This window comes from Chinchilla lanigera, unplaced genomic scaffold (assembly GCF_000276665.1).
Source record: "Chinchilla lanigera isolate Chin_1 unplaced genomic scaffold, ChiLan1.0 scaffold00071, whole genome shotgun sequence".
NCBI classification, from domain to species: domain Eukaryota; kingdom Metazoa; phylum Chordata; class Mammalia; order Rodentia; family Chinchillidae; genus Chinchilla; species Chinchilla lanigera.
This window is the reverse complement of record NW_004955472.1, coordinates 7,513,009-7,536,608: the sequence shown is the minus strand read 5'-3', so window position 1 is coordinate 7,536,608 and position 23,600 is coordinate 7,513,009. Positions and strand designations below refer to the sequence as shown.

At 45.8% G+C, this 23,600-nt stretch overlaps 1 protein-coding gene across 1 annotated transcript in view; it reads right to left on the bottom strand.

Moving 5' to 3' along the window:
- Positions 1-790: 790 nt before the first annotated feature.
- The window catches only part of Mob3b (MOB kinase activator 3B), a 154,571-nt gene continuing 131,761 nt past the window's right edge, over positions 791-23,600 (bottom strand). Inside the window, exon 4 of the mRNA XM_013523024.1 lies at positions 791-5,919. Within this exon, the coding sequence (XP_013378478.1) occupies positions 5,890-5,919 (30 nt within the window). The 3' untranslated portion in view covers positions 791-5,889. The remainder of the gene's footprint in view (positions 5,920-23,600) is intronic.

Genomic DNA, 23,600 nt, shown 5'->3' with positions numbered 1-23,600 from the left:
CTCGGACCCAGGAGCCCTGCCACTCCCGGAGAACTGGCTGCCTGGGCGCAAGGCGCGGGGGGCTCAAACCCTTGTGGTTTTGATGGGGTTCCAGAAGCTGCATTCCTCACTGCGTAGAAATCACCTCATAACCACACTTCATTTAATGAAACAGGTTTTGTCAGACACAGTATTCTGTCATTGCTATTAGTAATGGTGACTATTATTGGAGTCATTCATATTAATGTATAATAACTGTAAGCATACTATCAATATAGCAATATACTATTGCTATACAGCATACTGAATTTTTATATACTCCTTTAAAAATGTTACCTTGCTATATTCTCCAAAAATAATAAATTATATAGAAACAAATCTATAATTTTAGTTTGCAGCTCAGGAATCTGACACAAGGAGCAATTACACTACCTAAGGTAACACAAATAAGATAGTGCAAGACAAGAGATTAAAACTCAAGTTTACGTACTCTGATGGATGAGCTTTTTATGATCTAGTGTTAGTGTGTCTGTAAAACAGGTTATTATGAAACTAATATTGAATCTTACTGCTAGAGAAAAAGTGTGTACACCATTGATCTGTTGAGAGGCTACACTGGAATATGCTGTAATAGGATGAAAGAACTGCTAACATTCAAATATGTGCACATGTGTTCTAAAATAAATTTTGATTTTTCTGGTAGAATTAACAATTTTTCTTTTATTTACCTGTTTCAAGACCATTGTAAGATAAAGAATCTAGTACATAAACTAAAGAAATAAATCAATCATTAAAAAAGATAGACCAAATGATAGTTTTATATCTTTTATTTGTGACATTTGAATTCTAAGCTCACAAAGAACTGATTTCATAAATATCTTTTAGCTTTGTCTCACTTTACTAATTGATTTAATTGTGTTAGTCTGTTTTTATATTCGAATCCTTAATTTAATCACAAACGGAACTAAAATATAGTCAACATTTTTTTCAGGCGTATGTAAAAATGATACAGGAAAACTTTGAAATCTGAACACGCTAGGCTAGTAAAATAGCTTGTTTCATTAGAAATGGACTCCTTCCTCTATGTTATATAAATTCTTATATATATATTCACGAAAAATCCTTACTCGGAATTAAAACCTGTCCAGAGGCAAATAGCCTGTTATAAAAGAGTTTTGTTGATATATATTTGAAAGCAGGAACATGATTATTATTTCCAAAACATACTTTGTTTGGCTAATTCTAGGAGAGACTCATCAGTTTCTTCAAAGCCCAAAATGATCAGAGCAAGCATGACAACAGCGTTGTCCTAATGATGCCTCTGCTTCCTTTTAGTGGCCTTGTGCCCGTCTCTTGCAGACACAGGCATTTGTATCTTTCCTACAATGTTTCTTTTTCTCTCAGTGTGACACCCATGAGGTAAGAAGGGGACACCAGGTAAGCGGCCACAGAAAGGCGTGTGCTGCCTCCAATGGCCAGAATGATGACTGGCACAAATCCCCACAAAAAGATGGGAGGACCTCTGTTTAAATTCCTCAATGTTTTCTCAAAGAGGTGGTTAAAGACAAGCACTACCACCAAACTCAAAACCGTCTAATCCGAGGAGGTATGCTGAAAGTGGGAAGAAAGAATAGGCAGGGAGGTAAGCCAAAACGATTGCATAAAATATAGTCAAGAATTTTGTGTGTAACTTAAAATAGAAAAGAAACATCTTCAGGTGCGCTAAGAAGCAAGCCAGGACTTCCCAAAGACAACCGAGCTTGAAGAAGGTAGGGGACGGTTTCTGAGCAGGCTCATGGTAGATGCAGGCACCGGGAGAGCTTCCTCCCTGAGCTACAGAAATGGTTCACAAGGAGACAGCAAGACTTCCCAGCGGGGGCGGCTGTGGGAGCGCTGGAAGGGACGGGAAGGAAGGCTGAGGGTCCACCGGCAGGCTACAAATATTTAACGGGTGTGCAACTAAAGCCTCTATTCTTATATGTTCACTTGTCCCATGTGCTCACTGGGCCTTTCCAAGGTGGGACCCTAGAAAGGATGGGCTGAAACTCACAGACGGTTCGGCTCAAGCTGACTGGGGATTCAGACCCTGCAAAGCCTTGGCAGGTTCTGCCAGAGCTGCAGTAGGATGCCCATGCCTGAGGCGGGTGAGCTGAGAGGAGAACAAGTTCGCACCCGCAGTGTTGCTGATGTGGTTTGGGAGGCAGAAGGAAGTGATTAAGAAATCTGCCAGTTTCTTCCATTGATTCTGGCTCTGAGACTCTGGGCTCCCAGGAATGAGGGAACACTCCGAGATGAGAATATTAACCACCTAAGAAGCAGAAAACCACTCTAGCTTAGTTTCTCTTCACCTGTTAGTTTTCATTATTTTTCCACTGAGTAGCTTTTTTAAGACATTTTATCCCTGATTAGGGATCTCCCTGACCTCCTCTGCCATTCCCTATGAACTTTTAATGCTATGTAAACACTTCATATATAGTTAAGTACTGTGGTCCTTGGAGGAACACTATCTGTTGTTGTATCTAAGATTTTCCTTAACAAGAATGCCCTCAACAAGAACACATGTTCTCTGTGATTAAACCATGGACCTGAGTGAGAAGTCACTGTGGGAGAAGCAAAGCTACTCAACCACGTAAGTTCTCTTGTCTAGGACACTTGGGTACTGTCTGCACCTGGAACCTCTTCCTGCTTCCCTCTCCTTTCATTAGTGGAAAGGTAAGATTTGGGTCACTGCTGTGTAACTGTAATGGGTATAACCTTTATCATGGACCTCATAATACGAAGAAGTGGATCCACACATGTATAGACTCACATGCTCTAAAATGCACGTATACAGATTTTCAGAGCTTAATAATAAATTATGGAACTCTATAATGATTGGATCAGGGAGATGACACCTGAGCACACTGATGAATCTTGAGATCACAAACACAGACAATTAGATATGATGTGTTTTCTGATAGCGTAGGAAGGGAACAAATGTAGTACTCTTGCCAAAAAACTTTAACCTAAATCTCATAATGAGAAACAATCAGTAAAACAAACACAAAAGTTCCAAATCATGGGATATGCTACAAACCAACCAGCCTGAACTCTTTAATGTCAGAGTCATGGAAGATATACCATATCATACACACACACACACACACACACACACACACAAACATATATCACCACGCAAGCACACCCACTAAAGGGGAACTGCAGTCCATTAAAGAAAACTAAGGACAATGGCAAGTTAATGCAGTGTGTGATTCTTGACTGGATCCTAGATTTAAAAGAAACAGAGTATAAAGAATATTTTTGAGACAACTGGAGAATTTTGAACATGGAGTGCATGCTAAGTATACCATATTTTTGCTCAGTTTCTGGGAGGTAATAGTGACACTGAAAATGGATTGGACAGTGTTCTTGTTAATAAGAAGCACTTTAAATGCTTGTTTAAATTCTTGTTAATAAGAAGTACTTTAATGAAGTACTTTAAAGTTTCTTGATGACTACAACTTCTTTTCAAATGGTTCAGCAATAGGAATATGTACTTATAGTATGAAAGAAAATGGGGCAAAATGTTAACGATCAATGCATCTAAGGATGCTTTTGCAATCTTTTTATATTGAAATTTCCACTTTGAAGTTTCTGAAAAAAGTAGAAAAAGGAAGTGTAGAGGGACAAAGTTAGGAAAGAGAAACACAGTTCCCAGCTCTGCCCCAGAGGTCTGGAGAGGTCCAAGAGAAGAGCCTAGACCCTCCATTTGCAGTAAGAGATGCGTGGAAGATGAAGGCAGGCCAAAGAGAAATTGCCTGTAAAGATTTTCAACAGAATTTGCCAAACAAAGCTCTGCTGTAATAGGAACACCCTGTAATTAAAGAACATGAACATTTTGCCAGAATTTACACTAGAAGAGTTGATTAGTGTATTTATCAATATAACCAGGAAGAAAGTGTTCTAAAAAGTTTAAAAATATTTGAATTTTTAAGTTGAGTGGAGATTTCATATACATCATTAATAGAAAATAACCTTAACAATTAATGACAAATGTTTTCAGAGTCTAACCTCTTACTTGATCAGGCATCATGGAAATGCAAGAAACATATTTAACTTCTTAAATGCAAAAATCTATGGTTTTCCAGGGTACAAAGCTACAGAGAATCTCAGAAGATGAGCTCCAGGCTGTCATTTCTCTCACCACCCCGCCTTCCCATGTGGTACTGTAGCGCTGCTAGGTCAGAAATGAGGGGCTCTTGTTTCTCTGGATCCTTAGGACAATAAGATATTCTTGCGGCCAAAAACGATGCTGAAAAAAAAAATCTCTGCCTATCTTGATTTCTAAAAGTTAGCGAGGGAAAATGTTTTATTTTTGACCAGAGCATTTGGACAGAGGTAGCAACATCTGGGTTCGAAGGGGGGACTTGTATGAGATGCAGAGGAAGGGTCAATCTGCATGGTTAGAATGATACCTGTCCAAACAATCAACCCTTTTTCAGTCTGCACAAAGGATTCATGATTACTAGGCTTTCATGGCAGCCACGAATGCCTCAAACATATGTAAAATAAAGCAAAGTCAGAGTTGTTTAGTTATCTTTTAACCGTTATTACATTAAAATGCACTAATACATTCTTATCTACTTCCCTCCACCAACTGGTACTGTGTTAAACACACATGTCATCGGAAGTATTATGACGCCCTGGTCACAGGTTGGGCTGTCAGGAACGAAGTTTTATGAGTGAATCAGAGAATGCACCATTTCATTAACCATACCCAGGTTTCAAGAGTCAGAATGTAGAACAGAGGCATTTTTTTGTGTACTGGAAGAGAGCAATCAGCATGGATGGTACAGGGCTATGAGCGCTGCCTCTGCTGCTGCCTCTCTTACTGTGGAGCCATTGCTAGGGCAGAAATTAATTCTGTGCCATGGTATAATGTGACAGAGGAGGAGTGTTTGGAAGAGAAACTAAAGGCAAGGACTGAGGGTCTCATCTGCTCACACCAAATAACCAATTGTCCTTTTATCACTGCAATATTAATATGTAGAGACGGTCGTGACTTCCCACCCGTTAAGAAAGAACAAACACTGCACTCATCCGGCTCAGGGCTCCTACTGGTCACTCTCAGTCATTTGTAACTTTGTTTTACTTCTCTCTTCTGGGAAATAGGAAGGAGCATCAACAGGACAGACAAGGGATGATGGTTATTATAAAAAAATACATTCTGATCTGGACAAACGTGTTAGCTTTTTGCTAACAACCAGGCTCTTCCCTACAGCTAGAATGGGACCACTGTTTGAGGCAGAGACCAACCAGCCCCTGGAGTGGTCCCCAGTAAAACAGCTCCTTAGGGAAATGGTACAACGCTGCCAGGTCCGGTCTCAGATCTCTCACAGTGCCACGGCTCTGTGCAGTGTTAAACCGCAGGGTCAGAGCAGGAGGCTTCACAGATCTGCAAGAAGGCTTGTTACAAAAAAACTTGCTGTGTGTCCAAAGTTCCAAAATTCACTCTGTACTTAGAAAACAAATGACAGAAAAGCTGGCCAGCTAACAAGACAGAGGAGTAAGAAAGGTACAAATAAACATCTCAGTCTCAAAACCTGAATTCCAGTAAAGCTTAGGTGGCAGGTCACAGGCAGAACTGTGACGTGCATGGAAGTGCCGCGGCCCCTCCTGGGCAGGTCCAAGGCGGAGGGGTTAAGGCTGGTTCTTCGGCATGCTGTGGTCCGCTTGGCCCGCAGGTCAGGCTAGCAGCACTCTGAGGGTAAGAGCACATGACGTGAGTAGGAAAGATCTCTCAGGAGTCCCCGCCTGCCTCCAGTTCTCTCGCCCGAGAAAGTAGAGGAGCCATTTCAGCCAGGAAGTCCACCCACTGTCCAATCAGGGCTCCAGGAGGCGTTTCTCTCTTCTGCAGGATGAGCTGCAGCGTTAGTGACACATTCTGCTCGTCATCTCTTTCTGTAAAGCAAGGGGAGAGGGACAGTTAGGGGACAGTCTGCGCAGAGCAATGGTTTGGTGAAAGATTCGGAAAACGCTCAGGAACTTCAGATCCTTTAAAAAACAGTTTGCAAGTGTGGCCCGAGAGCAAGGCTCAGCATGAGGCTGTGTTCCATGTCGTCTGCAGATTTCTTTCTTTTTATTAACACACTGCTTTAAAAACTTGCCTGTCTTGCACAAAATCCAACTTGCTTGCTTTTACTAAAACAGCAGCAACAACAAACCCGCAAGCTCTGGAGCCACTGAGCAGTGGTGCTGAAGGACACCTGTCTGCCTCAGATGAAGGACGCGCTCTGCAGTCGCCCCTGTGCCCACCGCTCCGGGTGTCTCCCCAAGCAGGGCCGAGCATCACTTGCCAGCTGATGTGATCACTGGATTTGGACTTTGTTCTTCTCAGAAGAGGGACTAACTGCTCTTTAGCCGAGTTTCAATCAAAGGTGGGTAAGTGAATAGCAAGTGTGTATAAGAAAAGCAGAAGAGAAGACAGAGCTCACGGAAATGAAGAACGTAGCAGTGTCTGATACGCAGTCACCCTGCCTTTCACCCAAGGATGCCATGCGCCTGGCTCCTGAGGGCACGCGCAGATCCCTGCCGTGCCATCCTTTCTCTTCTGGACAGGCTCAGCCTCTTGCCCTGTGCCCGCTCCTGCTACATCCTGTTTATCCCTCTTTTTTGTTAACTGTCATTTATTTTCCCAATTCAGACAAGATGGCTTCCACCTGTTGAGACACATGTCTGACCCTCTACTCCACCCACAGGGGCGGTGCCACTCCTTCCATCTGTATTTTTTATAACTGCAGGTTGGCATCGGACATTGTGGTTTGTACCTGTGAGTATGCATGGGCTCTGGGCATGTCTGTTGGCCTTCCTAGGCCGGGAGCTACTGAGTTTCAAAGAGAAGAAATGCTCATTGAGTTGTTGCACGTGCTTTCACCTTGGTGGCCCCCATCCCAATGCTGAGCATAGGGCCGTCACTCCTCTTTCATCTCTAAGAACAGTCTGGGTAGCAGGCTGAAAATGAGCCCTGAGCTATTCGGCATTTAGAGCAGAGAAGACTGTCATTTTAATGAGATGAATAAATTGCTTCCAAGTTCCACCTGCAGCAGGACAGACTTCAGCTGCTATTTCTCTTGCATGCTGACCTGGATCGCCCTAACTACAAAACAGGAAACAGCTGAGTCAGAGGAGCATGACGGGAAAGTGCCCAGGTGCTCCGAAAGCCTTTTTGTTTGAAAACCACACAGATGTGTTTGTTAAAGAAATACACAGTGCAGAATCTAGGTACTGTTATATCCGATACTATTACAGGGCAATTACATGCAAATACACATACTGAAAAATTAAGCGACGATTTATGTGTGCATATTGCCTGTACCATGTACTAGATGCCTGGGACAGGAGGCCGCTGTTCCCAAGGATCTACCTTCTGTTGGGGAGAAAGCGATGCGGACACAAGAAAGACACAGGGACCCCGGTGCACAGGAGACACGGGAAACCAAGCCTCCCCACACTTCAGCGCCACCTTTGCTGCACTTTCCCTCCCTGTATGAGCGCCTTGAGCTGTGGGATCTTACATAGATGTCTCTTTTTTAGGGCCATTTTTCTCTACCCCTGAGACCCTTCGCCATGGGAACAGTTTACGATTGATTTCATTGCTTCCTCCTGGATGCAGCCTATGGAAGATGCTGTTGGATCCGAAAAAGAAGGCCTGGCTCTGCTGTTTGCGGATGCATTCCCAATGCCTGGTGACTGATGTTCAATGAATGTTTGTTAATCGGAAAATGAATAGGCCCCACTGTCCTTATCCTCAAGGAGGAGGAAGTGATACTGACCCCAGAAAGTCATGGGAAGGTTAAATGTGCTAAGATATATATATAGAAAGAGACACAGTGCACATCCATTCCCTTTGTCTCTTCCAAGGGAAAGATGTGTTTCAGAAGCACAAACCTGGCAGCTGTCACTTCCCGCTGGGGGAGGAGGTGAGGGAGGCTATCTATGATAATGCACGCACTGAGACAGATCCGAAATCTAGAGCAGGCTGGTCAGTGGGGTAGGAGGTGAGACCTGACCAAAGATCTGCAGAGGTCATGACATGGACAGGTAAATAAGGACCCATGTAGCTGGGGTGAGGATGGAAATAAACCAGGACAACCCTAAAATGAATGTTGTTTGTTGCTTCCAAAGGTCCTTATATTTTGGTTAACTTTTGATGATGGAGATAGTAATGCAGTGATGTGGTATATTTGAGACAGAAAGAGAAGAAAATATGTTCAAGGAATGGACATGGCTTTAACTTTGTAACTAAGTATTTGAAGTGCATCAGTACTTTTAAGGAAAAAAATCAACATTTGTTAAGCACTATAAAGTGTCAGGTGCTTCCAGATGGCTATGTCATGTGATTTGCATGGAAATGGGATCTTTGGCAGAAGAATGCCGGTCTCAGAGCAGAAGTGATTTGCTCAGGGTAAATAGCTAAAACACAGAGCCTAAGCGGGCACATCAAGCGCAGTCCCAGTGCTCGCTGCCCCAGGGCTGCGACCTCACGCAACCTTGCCCTTGTAATCTCAAGAGGGAGGGTTTCCCCACTCCACTGTACTGAGGAGGAAACGGGCTTAGGGAAGGAGAGTAGCGTATCAGTCACCTCGAAAGAGGCAGGTGGGGGACTGAAATTCAGCTCTGACTGCAAAGGCCAGCTCTTTCCATCACTCAGTTTAAAACCTCTGCGACAGTCTTATGAACATGCATTCCAGTGATACTGACTTATATATTAATTACAGATGGTTGCAAGTCATTGCTGAATTTTCAAGAATGCCAGAGATATTTTTCTTCACTAAACTGATGGTAATTTGAATTAGGAATTGCATGGGTAAATGCTAAAACAATTCTAGCACTGAAGGACTATTGATACTCAAAATGTGGAAGAGGTTTTTGTTTTTTTCTAAGGAAGTCGGGGTGGAACTGTTTCACTGGGGATGGGGAATTATCCACAGTCACTGGGGTAGTCTCCGATGAGCAGGGCCTGCACTTTCCCCACAACAGTGCGCTGCTCAATTACAGAAAAGAAAACTGTTTCGTGGGATCTCGCTTCAATTCCTACATGCGAAGGATGACTGAAATGGCAGATTGGAAACTTGAAGACACTACAATTGGATTCGCCCTTCAAGACTACAGGCCCCAAAGCCGTATTCTAGCACTTCCCCACTGGGTGACGCCAGTGAGCTATTTAAAGAAACCACTAGCGATGAAAAACAAGTGGCTTTCCTCACAAAGCCTCCTGCAGGCATCCAGCGGGGCCACATTCCTTCCTCTTAGAAACAGACGCTTCAACAATCTCTACAGAGGAATCTGACATCTCTGGAGTTACTCAATGCTATATATCATCAGGTGTGCCACTAAAACCCCCGAATGATGCTTAAAAGTCTTCAGAGGTGATAACAATTTTGAGAGCTGTTCATAGAGACTTTTTACTGGGCTTGTACATGAAGATTTTTTAAAAATTTAGATTTTAAACAATGTTTTTTTCAGGAAGGAATAAAGCAGGGACTTGGTTGTGTCACTCAGTATCTTTTAGGTCCAGGTTCTACGCTGCCAACGAAACATCACATGCTCTGCAGCCTGGATTACAGGGCCGGGGGAGACAGCCAGGTCCCACCAGCCTCTGCTCACCTGCTGAACCCGCCATCCCGACCACCAGGCCGACCAGCCCGCTCCGCGTCTCCGGCAGGCTGGCGTCCGGCAGCTTCTCACAGGCTCCTTTCATCTGGTAAAACCCTCTGCTCTCTTGTGCCTGGAAATTTTCACAGCCTTCAAGATTCAGCTTTCAGTTCCCAGAAAGCATACTTTCTCGATTTGTCCGTCCCTCGCACGCCGTTTCCCGTCAGCACTGGCATTCACTTCCTTTCTGCCTGCATCTGAGAAGACCCCTACAAATCTGTGGTACATTAATGGGTGACGAGCCGTACTTTTTCTCCATGTCACACGCAATATACTGGTTTGAGCCAGTTTTTTTGGGGAAAAACACAAACCAAATGTCTCCAACATGATTTTTTCTTTGAGTAAGTGGAGCTATGTATATTTTCTATTTCTGATTTTAGATATTTCTTTTTCTTTTTCTTTTTTTGTTTTTTTTCCCAGTGCCGGGAATTGAACTCACAACCTCGCACTTGCCAGGCAGGCGCTGTGCTGCAGAGCTAAATCCCCAGCCCCAAGATATTTCTATTATATAACTTTTTTCTGATAAGAAGCAGGCTCAAGTCACTTAAAAAGCAGCAAAGAGGGAAGCAGAGCAACGCTCCAAATAAAATCATATTTAATTTTAGAAATGAAGTTAAAATGACTTTGCCTAGCTTTGCAGGGTTGGCGGAGGTGAAGGGAATCAGCTTGTCTTTTCTGTGAGATAACTGAGCTTCAGTCTAATCTCAGCATTTTAAAATTAGAAATGTTCTCCATTTGTTAGCTATGGCAAAAGTCTTTTGATATCCACAAAAGAAACTTTGGTGAACTCCAAGTCAGATGTTGCTCTAATCACTCAGTTCACCTGATCGTACAACGCTTAGGCAGTGGAGAACAGGGAATAAATGATCAGAAGAGGTTCAAGGCCTCACTCTAGGTCACACAAATCATTTCCGACCCAACCGACCTAGATTACTAGTTTGTGACACTATACCTTTGTACATTTTAGCCTCAGAATTTTACGTGGCATAAGTAAAGGAAAAACTGTAGTGTGTACTGGGTGTCAGCAATTACAGTAATTTTGGTAAGTGAACTTAGGTTTTGTAGAATAGACTCCGAGAAACCAGCATCACTGACTGACAGACTCCTCTCACAAGGGGAGGAGACGTGGACATTACCCAGTCCAACACCTTCCTTGCAGAGGTGTGGGAACTCAGGCAGGCGCACAGCATGTGTCTTCCCAAGTGTGGCCCTCTCAGGACCTCAGCTGGTTGATTCTTCACTTCGTGTTGGCTCGGAAGAGGCCTCTATGGACTTCTCAGATACACTGAGACTGAAAAGGACTGCTATGCCAGGGGAACCTTTGCCTCATTACAGCCGTTAAAAATCCAGTGGTTCAAACAGGTAGTGAGCAGGTCACAAGGTGTTAGATTTGGCCTAAGAGATGTAAGTTACCTCTCATTTAACAGTGCCCTAGAGGTACATTCTCTGTCTCTGTTTCTCTCTCTCTCTCTTTCTCTTATATACAGTCTTTTTTGAGAGGTATTGGGAATGGAAGCTATGGTCTTTTGCACTGAGCCACGTTGCCATCTTTTTTTAAAAAAAATGCTGAGACAGGATCTCTAAATCGCTCATGCTGGGCTCAAACTTGCAATCCCCTTGCCTCAGCTTGCTAGAGTGCCGAGACCAGACACGTACCTCCACTCCTGGCTACACACGAGTGCGCGCGCACGCACACACTTCTGAAGTAATGCAAATGCCAGAAGGCAGAAGAGACTCATCTCCCAACCTCTCCTCTGGTGACAGAGCTCCACCAACACATTTCAAAGGTGATGCAGGAGGAAGGCTGCTGAAGAGACTTGAAAGACCCGGGAGCCCCAGAGCGGAGGCTTCCTCGCCCATGAGGCAACAGCAGCCTCTGCCCCCAGATCCCGGTTCCGGTGCTCCAGAGATGGGCCTGGAAAAGGGCTCAGACCGCTGCAGAACTCCCCGGTCAACACTGCTGTTAGGCCAGGGCTGGGGAACGGACCCCAGGACCTGTAACAGGGAAGAATTTCATTCCGCATAGCGGTGAGAGCCTCTGGGGGCAGAACCACACACGCAGGGCTGCTATGGTGCCTCCACCTTACGTGCTCTATTTCTTAGAGACTAAAAAACTCCACATCGTGCCCATATTACATCCGTTCATGTCTTTGCTTCTGTGCCACATTCCTGCTCTCTCAAAAGTGTCTGGATTGGAAATGCTGAATCTCCTGTATCGCGCATGGGTCTCCCGCTTCCCTCCTTCATCCCAGGAGCGATGTGCCAGCAAGGTACATGCCGAGGTCTCCCCACATCCTCCCAGCTAGCAGGGTCCTCAGCTCTGGCCAGCACCACGCCTCAGGCCAGGATCTGCACTCCAGGTCCGCAGTATTTTGCTCTTCCCTCATCTCCACATTCTAACCCACTTGAAGCAAAAGCACGTTTCCTTGGGCCCAGCAGTTTTCTGGGAGGAGCAAGGAGGATGAGAAGCCAGGAATGCGAGTGGGCACCAGCGAGGGTGCTGTGGTACTCGCTACCTCACGTGGGCTGGTTTACACAAATCCTGAGTGCAGACTGGCAAGGATTCTATGTGGCTTCTTCCGGCTCTCTGAGAAGCACAGCGACACCAACGCAAAGACACTCCAGGAGCGAGCAGGTATGGTTTCAGGGGCTATAAAATCAGAGGACGTAGTGGCATTGGGCTAAGGCATTTAATTATAAATATCAAAAACAACTGCTCTCTCTTCCTCTAGTCTGAAGGACTCAGAATTCCCTGGACCCCACGCTGCTTTGTAGTGATCCCAATGTGCAGCAGAAGTGCAGAAGCACCAACCCTCAATCCCTGCTGGGAGGCCCGACAGCGCCAGCTGGAAAGGCGCTGCCAGAGACCCAAGGAGGCACCAAAGTGGTATATGCGTCTCCATCCTCCCAGGTGAGGTACCAGCAACTGCGGACGACCTTGGAGGATTTCAGGACCTGCCTTGCCCTCATCTCGGCAGCACGCCATATGTTCCTGCGTCCTTGCCCGGATGAACACTCCAGCTCGTCCTCTGGTGGTCTGCTTAGGTGTCAGTGAAGCTTACAGGCCACGTAGGTGGGAGACAGCACATTCCAAGAAAGGCAGTAGGACTGTAGTGGGAAGAAAGAGAAAGAAGATCCCAACAGCTGGTTGCTGAGAATGTGGCCTGGAAGCCTACTCCCTCTCAAAAGGGGAGCAACACCGGGCTACTTGTTGTGGGCTAATCCACAAAAAAAGAAAGAGGCGGGGAAAAAAGAAAATAGTCAAGTAAAATACAGAACATCCCAAACAACTGTGCGGCCAATCCCCGTGGGAAAGCTGAGCTGCAGAAGGTGCAGACAACAGTGGGAGAGCCTTGGGCTCGCGGAGGTCCGTGTCCCAGGACGGCAGCTGTCCAAATGAGGCTGGCTGCCCTCTGCTGTGAGGAGAGTTTCCCTCCTCCCTTTGGAGAATCCAGATGGATGCATGCATCGGAGGAAGTCATGTTGGGTTGTTCTCAAATGCTTTGACACTTCCCAGCCGGAGTCCCATAGATGGGTAGGTAACGCTGCAGGTGGGGCCTCCTGGGGCAGGACTTTCTTTTTTTTGTCTTTTTCCGGTACTGGGAATCGAACTCAGAACCTCGCGCTTGCCAGGCAGGCGCTGCGCCGCTGAGCTAAATCCCCAACCCCAGGGGGAGGACTTTCTAAGGGGCCTTCAGTTCCATGCGCCGTGCAGAAAGAGGGTGCATCCAGGGCCACTCAGTGCATTCTCCTGGCCCGTTCCGAGCTTCTCTCCATGACCCCTTGGAAGGAATGCTGCAGGTCAGGACCTTTGTGAGTCACCAGGGAGAATCTTCACATCTTGCCCTTTCCCGGGCTCAGAGCTCTTCGTTCTGGCCCGCTGAGGCAAGTGGCATCCAGCTCCTCTGCAGTGGTCAAGAGGGCAGGACTTCCTGGCCGCAAGCTTCTGTGCAGAGGTCAGATGGACCGAGTAAAGGGCAGATTGCTTAGGCCAGGCTCCAGCAGGAGGCCTAGACAGTTTTTCTTTTACAAAAGTATTTTTGCATTGTAGTTGTGTCTGTTTAACAGAAACTGGGAGATAGGATTGCAGTAGGAGACTAACACTGCTTACCCTAAATTATTTCTGGCACAAGGCATAGATAGATAGATAGATAGATAGATAGATAGATAGATGAATAAAGCAGTACGACACCGAGCAAGAAGTAGGGGCAATGACAAAACAGCCATAACTAATCACAAAAGTGTCCCGTGAGCCTCATGGAGCAGCACCTGTCATTCCCTGAGCCTCTCTGGGTGCCAAGCACTGTGTTCCATGTCGTACACACACCACTCCACACCTTCCTTACAGCAGTCCATGGTTGCATGCAGCGTGTGCTCCTATCCTGTGCTGCAGGGAGGGGACTAAGGGTGAGTGCTGTGGCCGTGGTCACATAAGTAGTAACTAGGGCAGGAAAATTCAAAACTTGCAAATCTGTCCTCCTAAACAATCTGCTGTGCCCCAAAGCGCTGTGTTGAACACGTCTGCACTCATACCTGCTTGCGCCATCAGGTAGTCTGAGGCAGTGGCCACACCTGACCGTGGGGCCGGGCAGGAGGGACTGGGAGTGAGGGCCTGGCTGGTGGGACCACTCTCTGTTCACTCCCAGTGGGGCTCCTGTCTTTCTGGCATCCCAAAATCTGCATCTGACTAAGGCAGGCAAGGCAGCCAGACTATGAAAAATGCTTAAAACTTCTCTCAATTCTAAATATACACAAATTACAGCCAGCACACAGGAACTAAACATGTTCTTTCTGCTGTTTCAGGAATGCAAGTTGCAAATAAGCCAAACAAAATAAAAATAGTAACACGACAGGGTAGACCTCCCTAAACTGGAAAGGCTGATATTTATTTGATTAATTCTGTTCCTGAACAGCAGCTATATTACAGACACAGAGGTGCTTCCACAACACGGAGTGGGCGTGCGCGTGTCCAGATGCATGCGGGCTCCCAGTCCACTGCGCATATGGATGAACACAAACACCCACCACCCACAGACAATATTTGTTCACACCGATATAAAAATCACAGTGCTCATCCTTTTCCAAACCCTGCAAACACTAAAACAAATCACTCACTTTATATAAACATGTCCGGCCTCTGGATTTACACTGGTTGGTGTAAAGGCAGAGCTGCATGTTCTGAAGACCTCGCATCAACCCAGGCCGCCTCACAGAGCATCAGGAAGCAAGAGCAGGGCTCCCAAGGGATGCTCAAGGCCCCTCTCCCAGCCCCGTAGGCGCCCTTTCTGCAACACCACTCTGTCCTTCCTCCTGACCTCCTCTGCAGACTGACCCGCCGTGCCCTTTCCCCCTGGCCTGCCTCACCAGTGTCCTACTGTACTCTGACCAGAACAGTGCAGCGGATCTTACAGGACTTCTGCTCTGAGTGATCCCATACAACCCCGCATGGCACAGTGGCTACCTGTCTGCCTTTCGGCTCCCTATCTCCCCCATTTTCCTTGCCTGGCTCCTCCTGGAAGTCTGCAGGCTGTCAGGGGCCTGAGCTCCCTGCCTCCTGCACCCTCCATCCATCAGCACAGCTGGATTGGTTTCTGGCAGATGTTCCCTGTGCTCTGTGTTTGGGATGAACAGAGGATGACGGGATGCACGCACCTCCTCTGCGGGATGAAGGAGACTGCAGCACGGCCCGGCGCTCCCCTGTGGGGCTGCCTGGCTTCTTGGAGGCTGGGTGTGGGAGCACGGGTGGCGGGATTCTGCCTGGGCTTCTGTCGTGGTGTCTCCATCAGCGGTGGGAGGGATAGCGGTGGGCAAGGTAGAGCTCTCGTCCCACTCTAGTGAGGCTGCTACTGCCAGGGTTTCACTGAGTCTCAGAAGCTAAATGCGTCCAACTTTAACAATATCTAAGAAGCCCTGAAGAAACATGATTTGTGATTTGGGGGATTTTCTGGGCTTCCAATACATGGGTCCCTGAAGGGAGAAATTGCCTTCCCTGGGAAAACAAAGAATTCCATAGCAGCCGTCCAGCTCTACCGAACTCAGCAGGAGGCAGAGCCGGCAGTCACCTATCAGACATCTACTGTGCATCTGAAGAAAATATGGAGAGTTTTCTCCTTCAGGGAGCCTATAATTCAGGAAGTTTATCACTTCTGAGTGGGCTCATTCCTTTAGGAGAAACAAAGTGTTATTTTAATGGAATAATTAGGCACAGAACAAACTAAAGTGTTCATTTTAATAAAATAGGATCTATAGATGATCCCCAGCTTGTGATGGGGCTATTACCCAAGAAACTCATTGCAGGTTGAAAATAGAGCAAGAAGAAAATGCATTTAAAGTGCCTTACCACACTGAGCACCCCACTTCAGGAGCACGGTGCCGTGAAGCAGTCGCTTCTGCATGGGACCGTGGGGCTGGCGGAGCAGGGGCTCCCGGCCACCACCCAACGCCTCCAGAGCCTAGCCCACCCTACCCTGAGTTTTGTCTCTTTTGTATATTTTACCTGACATACATTTCCCACAACTTAAAAACTGTTTTAAAAACAAAAACCTAATAGCTACAATTTTTGAAAAAAAATTATTTAAATCTTCAAAACAGGAATTTTTTAATATACAATTCCATTAAAATGAAAAAAGGAATTTTCCTGAGACAAGGTTTCAAAAGATTTAACACTTTACTGAGAAGAAACGACCACTGGTGTGTGTTCTTGTACATGTGCGTGCTACGGAGCTACCTGTTTTCAGCAGAATATCTACATCCAACTGGTTCATTGTACTCCGTTATTGCCATCTGCCTTGAAAATAAAAATGTTTACAAGAACTCTTCCATTTAGAATAACCACCACTATGCAAAAGGCCAAGCACCCTTGCACCAGCAACAGAAAGCAAAATGGAGCAACTGTGTCTGGAGCCTCTTACACCACAGCATTTCCCACCTCTGGCCCTGAGGGGCAGAATCCTCTGCAGAGCACATACAAAGGCTGTGATCACTGGCCGAACGTTGAGTTTCAGATAAGAAAAAAAGCACAGGGGAAACCTCACGCTGCAAATGGAGTGCAGACGTGGGCAGGAGTAGCAGCCTTCGCGGAGAGTCCTCCTCTCCAGCCACTAGGCTGTGAAACTAAACCTGAATGTGGATGCAGCCAAACATCTTTCTCTGTCTCTGTTTGCCAGTGTTTTCCAAAGGGAGGTGAGACAGACCCCCTCGGGCATGCTGTGAGCACCCTGGTGCTTTCCAAGGGTTCCGCAAAGGAGAGGTGGCGCGTGCTGGGGCTTCTGAAGGCCGCACTGTGTGGAACATACACAATGACAACAGCTACTTGTGGCCCGGGCCTGGCAGTGACAAGGTCCATGCTCTGAATGACAACGGGTGATGACACTGGTCTTGTTAAGGCAAGCTGATGACAAAGGAACGGCCACGCTCTGTGCCCCTCGGTGCCCGCAGCAGTACACTCACTGCAGCCCAGCAGAGGCCTCCCAGCACAAAGCACTACGGCCCGAAGGCAGCACCAACTCAATCGAATGGTCGCTATCTGGTCTGTGCCATGCAAACCTTCTCCGGACCAGTCATCGCCTGCCCTGAGATACCACAGACAGTTCACTTCCCTGGCTTGGGAGCTCTGGAAGTCCGAGATAAGGAAGTCTCAATATAGCACTGTGAATGTGGACATTGTGTGTGTTGCTGGGCTGTAATGGGCCAGAACCTCTCTTGCCCACTGCAGGCTCTGGAAAAATCATTAGTACACATAAAAGGTCCCAAGCAAATGTGTATTCCTAGAAGGGAGTAGTGAGGCCTGAGATGGAAAAATAAAATAAAATAAAATAAAATAAAATAACTGCTCTAACTAGTTGCTACCACAAACTTCTGGAGTGTTTACCTGAAACTGGAGCTTTTGATTTGAGAACCCCGACTCTTAAGTCCACATTGAACCTGTTAGCTGGAGTTGTACAGTGGAAGCTCCCAGGTGCTAACTTGTATCAGTTACCTTCCCAGCCTCTGGAGGTTTTGGCTGGGGACTTCTGATCCACAGCCATCAGACTTCCTGAGGCAGGAGCCGCATCTTTCAAAGTGTTTCCACACTGAGCACCAGCTCTTTACCACACTCATCTCCTCTGAGTCACTCAGCAGGGCCCGTGCTGTGGGCTCCGGTAGCTGCAGCGTCTTGGCTGTGGTCTCCCAGCCACACGCTGCTGAGAGAGGGTAGAACTGGGACTCCTGAAGCTGGAGGCCCTGGGAGACCACCTAGCTGCTGTGGCTTCTCAGAACCCATTTGAGCAAGCGGGCAAAAACTCAACTGGAAGGAATTTCACCTGCAGAGGTCATGCTGTGTTGGGACTGTTGATACTTCTCAAAGTCCTCTGTAGAAACCTAATGCCCAATGGCACCATATTAAGAGGTGAGGCCATTGGGAAATGATTAAGTGGAAAGGGTGCTCCCCTATGGGTGGGATTAGTGTTCCGAGGAGATGTTCCAGGGAGGTACCCTGCCTTCTGCCACGTGAGGATGTGGCTTGGAGGTGCCATCTGAGAAGCAGGGAGCAAGGCAGCATCAGATTCGGTCTGCTGGGGCCAGACCTCAGACTGCCAAGCCTCTCAAAGTGTGAACAGCAGATTTCTTTTGTTTACAAATTACTTAGTCCACCATATGTTGCTGTATTGGCCTAAATCCACTAACAGGTCACATCTGAGTCATACTGTGCATGCTCGATTCCTGACTTTTAAAGCTCTGTGACACTGAATACGTTACTCTTCTCCTTTGTCTAATTTTCTTCCTTTTGAAAATGGAGATTTAAAAAAGAACTTCTCTCATACAGTTGTGTGTAGATTAAATGAGGTAATATGTAAGCACATTTCCTACAGCAACTGGCTCATAGCTTCACTCAGTTTTCCTATTCCTCTGGGGCTAACCGTAGCCAGTGGAGAAATAGCTTTTACAGGCCAAAGTTATTCTATTCTAAAATATTTTAATAAAATGTAGATAGAAACCTCTACCCTAAATTTGTTGTAGAATAATTATAGAAGTAGAAATTAATGAAGTATAATGAAAGGTAATGTTATGGTTTGTCTAGATGTCACCCCCAGAGCCTCATGCATAGAGTTTTTGTCGAGGTGGGTAGATCTAGATTGAGTGATTGATTCCTAGTGCAGTGCTGGGATTAAGGGTGAGTGACTGCTGGATCATTCTACTGATTGGATGGGGACTCTCTCATCCACGTAGACTGTATGCAATGTAAGGGACAGAAAGAGGCGTGTCTCACGCTCTCCTGCTGCGTTTGCGGTCTTCCACTGCCATGAACTGTTGCCCCTCTGCCATGTGCTTGGAGCCAGCTGAGTATGGACTGAAACCTCTACAAACTGTGAGCTAAATAAACCTTTCCTCCCTTAACTTGTGGGTGTTGGGTATTTTTTCTCAGCAATGAGATAAAAGTAACTAATACAGGCAGTGACATAGTCGGGTTAGTATGAATCTACAATGTGCTAGAACTAGGGGACTCCAAACTTTCCTAAACCAAGGGACTTAAAACTGATTGTCGCAGCAGAGTCCATTCCTTCTAACATAATTTTTGATAGAAGGCATTGTTGAAGGAATGTGGCAGCTCGAGGTGAAGAAGAGGTGATGTCTCAGAACTGGACTCTGGCTTTACCTAGCACAGTCATAGAACCTGTGTTCCAAAGGACCCTGGTTTGGGAACCACTCCTCTTGGCTCTGTCCTCTCCTCTTTTTTTTTTTTTTTTGTTTTTCTCCGGTACCGGGAACTGAACTCACGACCTTGCGCATGCCAGGCAGGCGCTTTGCCGCTGAGCTAAATCCCCAGCCCCCTGTCCTCTCCTCTTACCAGTAGGAAGGTAAACACCACTAAAATTTACACCTGCACAGACAGGAAGCCCCGTCATCATGGCCCACAGCACTCAGCATGTGCCTGGGGCACTCGGGTTGGTGTGATGGCGGCTCTAGCGCAGGGGAGGTACCAGGCTGCCCAGGTGAGTGAGGACCAGGGGGTGGGCTTTAGAGTATGGTGATGATTGTTGCCAGCCAGGGTGGTTCTGGATTCGCGGAGGGATGAAGCAGGAAAAGTGAGTCATTGCCTAGTGAAAAGCAGAGGCCATCCTCAGGTGCGGGTACCTTACTGACTTCCAGTGCTGCCCAGAAATTTGGGGATAGCTGGTATTAGTCCCCATGAGTGATGCCTGGACCACCTGCATAGGATTCCATGGGTACATGAGCCCCGGCCTAGGCCTCCGGACTACGGACCTTGGCTTTGCCTAGGCCTCACCCGTGGAGATTCTGACTTAAGGGGTCTGAGATAGGACCTGAGAAATGGGGAATGCAGAAAAGGGTTCACAGCCATTTACAAGGTAACTGATACAAGTTAGCACCTGGGAGCTTCCACTGTACAACTCCAGCTAAATGGCTGATTGCCAAGGGAGGGGGAGCTCCGCCTGCAGACACCTGCTTGAATACCTGCACAGCTGTGGGTGAGAACTTGGGCCACACCCCTGTGAGACACAATTCTCACTCAGGGCGTCTATTACATAGAGGGTTGAAATGACAGTGCCTGCTGACCCTCCCACAGTTTATGGAGGCTCTGAAGAACCCATGCAGGCCTTTCCATCCAGCTGCTATGAGGCCTGTTATTTACGCCTGCTGCTATTAGCTCTAGCGTGCACATACTCAGAAGAGACTGACACTAAATGACACAGAAAACTTCACTGCTAGGGGCTGCTCACATCTTTCCCATTGACATGAATCATTTCTGTTATGATAACCAGCCTAGAATGAAGATATTTTAATTAGAGATAAATTGCTACTTTTTAATTTGTCTTGCTAACCACCCAGATGGCAAAGAAGTCAAAACTTTTCAGCAAAGACCCATCAAATCACTGTTCTTATGAATACTGAAGTTGTTTTAAAAATATGCTGGATGCACTTACCAAGCACTTTCAGAATAAAATTCTGGGGGTTATATTTTGCCATCAGTAAAATGCTTGTGTTTCAGTGTACAATCTGATGAGTTCTGACAGATGTCTATTCTCATGTAACAACCACAATGATGGCAGGGAGCATTTCCATCACCCTTGAAAATTCTCTCTTGTCCCTTTACAGCCAGTCCCCTTGCCCTGGATGTGGCCCCAGCCAACCACTGGTCTGCTTTCCAACATGCTGGGTTAGGCTTGTACAAAATACAGGCAAACTGTATGGAGTTTTTGTCTGGTCTCTTTTGCTCAGCATTGTATTTAAGGTCTACCCACAAGCATGAACTGTCAGTAAATATGATCCACTATGTATCAGAGGTAGGTGCACAGGGCTGAAGGATCCCACTGCGGTGGAAAGAGCAGGTTTCTGAGTTGACAGCTGGCTACTGGGAAGTGAGAAAGTGGAGACACCTGGCCAGACTGGCTTCTTCCCAGGAAGTGGAAGAGGACGAGACCACACTGAGGTACTGCGTGTTTGCACTGAGGCACGGGATTTTTCTAAAGTAGTAAGTGGCAGACCTAAGCTGTGGGATGTAGGAAATGGGAGAAGAGCAGAAAGTGCAGAGGCCAAAGTTAAACTCCACCAGTTTAAAATTTTGGGACTCTGTGTTAGTTTAAAAATATATCCAAAAATTCTTGAGAATCTTCTCTTTAAGAGATGGAGCTTAAAGTGGGAGCTGGACTTAATAACTCGTTTCTAATAAATAGAAAGGGTAGAAAGGATGCTTTACCATTTCTGACTCTACGCCATAAAAGGTATTGGTGCTTGCACCTTGGTGACTTTCTCTGGGCTCAGAACACTCTGGAGGAAGTCAGCAGGGACTTGACGCGTGGGGTGGGGATAGTCATCCCTGAGCAAAGGACAACGAAGCCGAGACGGAATGAGCAGGACTTAGGAGGACATGGAAGTGAAGGCCCATGGACATACAATAGCTTGTGTGACAATACATGGCCCAATCCAGGAACTCTAGGAAGTTCCCTTTGGAGTAGTCTACGAATCTCTTTCTTCATCCCGATCTTCCTGTATGCATGTATATTTTTATTTTTCTAGGTTACACTCAGATTCACAACATAATAGGAATCCATTAGCACTAACATCATGGAGTTAATATTGATTAGTACCATGTTCCAGTTACATGATGGCTGAACTAGCTTTGTTGGTGGCTCATATATCTTATGTGTTAGATTACTCCACGGAAAGAAGTCCCAAGATCACACGAGTGACCGCAACTTTCTAGATCAGGGACTGTCTGGAATCGTATCCTCATGCTTTTATTATGGTGGTACAGATGGGAGACTTGAGAAGATACAGTGTTATATTTCAGTAACTGAAACCTCCCTTCATTCAAATCCCAATCTCGTCTTATCTGGCTGGGAAATTTGAATTAGTGCAGACCACACATAGCAATCAAAAATTGGCAGACTCGTATATGGGCATCAGGCCATACCGACTATGCATATTTTTATACAAATGCTTGTGAAGATGAATTAAACCCTGCTGTGACTGGCATTCTGCAGCAATTGCCAGCACTGCAGAACCCAGTTAAAAAAAAAAAGTACAATAATGACTTCTTGTCTCAGAGAACAACTGGGAAGCTCCTAGTATTCTGAGCACTTCTGCATTATGGAGGGTCTCATGTGAAACTTAGGGGAGAAATGTTGAGCAGATGGTTTTAGTTTTGTCTATTATATCTGTAAAGCAGGAGAGAAGTAAGTCAGCAAAAAGAACTAAACCCTTCTGGGGGCTTACAGCACTACATGGAAATACCTCACTGAGGTGGCGTGGGGGCAGCTCTGAACACATGTGGCAGCCAGTGCTGGTGGGAGAGGGGCTTAAGAGCATATAGTAGGAAGTAATTCTTGAAGATAGAAGCTCTGCCTCGGTGGGGTCTGATAATGCTCTGAAGGGGCAAAAATGCTCAGTAGCTGTGACTCCCAGTGCCACAGCTACTACAACATCCGGCTTTGCAGCACTTGCAGTATAGCTAGCAAAATTAAGAAGCTGATTTTGTTTTCTCACTTAACCTTAATTTAAACAGTCATGAATGGATACTGCACTGGATGATGTCAATCTAAGCGATGGTTGAGGGATCATTCTTTAAAACTGTGAGCCTCTTAAAGAATGGAGATGTACTTGTTTGGCTATTACTCTGTGCTGAGCACCATATCTGACATCCAGTAGTTTTCTTGTTTATTTGTTTTGTTTTTTAATGCTCATGAACAAACACTCAACAGTCCGAAGAGGACTAACTTATGGTACTGAAGGCAGATCCTACAAGACTATGTAGCCAGTATTTCCCAAAGGGCATTTCAAATGGTCTGTAGAAATGCTGCCTATTCTATGTCATGGAGAGTTAGAATGCAAATTAGTGTATTAAAGGAACCTGAACAGCTTTATTAATTCACTGTTTCCCATAATTACGTGACCACTGAACACTCATTTTAGATAATACTTTCAACATCCTGTAGGTTTAGTAGCTTCTAGAAAAAAGACTTTGGGGGATGCTACAGTAAGTTAAGATGGGGATAGGAAGGAAACATCCAGTTAATTCCTGGAAGGTATTTCTCTCTCTCTTTCTTTCTTTCTTTCTTTCTTTCTTTCTTTCTTTCTTTCTTTCTTTCTTTCTTTCTTTTTTTTCTTAATTTTTATTTGTACATATTGTAGTATATAATATTTACATTCCTTGTATGGAACTGGTACATATTTTCAGCACATATTTAGCAGGTAATAAATATTTACTGAATGGTGTAGAAGGCATTTTCTCCCAGGCAAAATCAGAGGTGGACTGTAAACCATTTCCACCCAGCTAAGGTCCAAAGAGAAGAAGGTAATGGCACATAATTCATAATTCTAGAAGGAGGTAATGGCACTGTAGGCTGCTACAGTGGGTGTATCTGCAGATAATCTGACATCTGAGAATGATGCAATGGCAAATTAAAACAAAAATTAAAAATTATAGA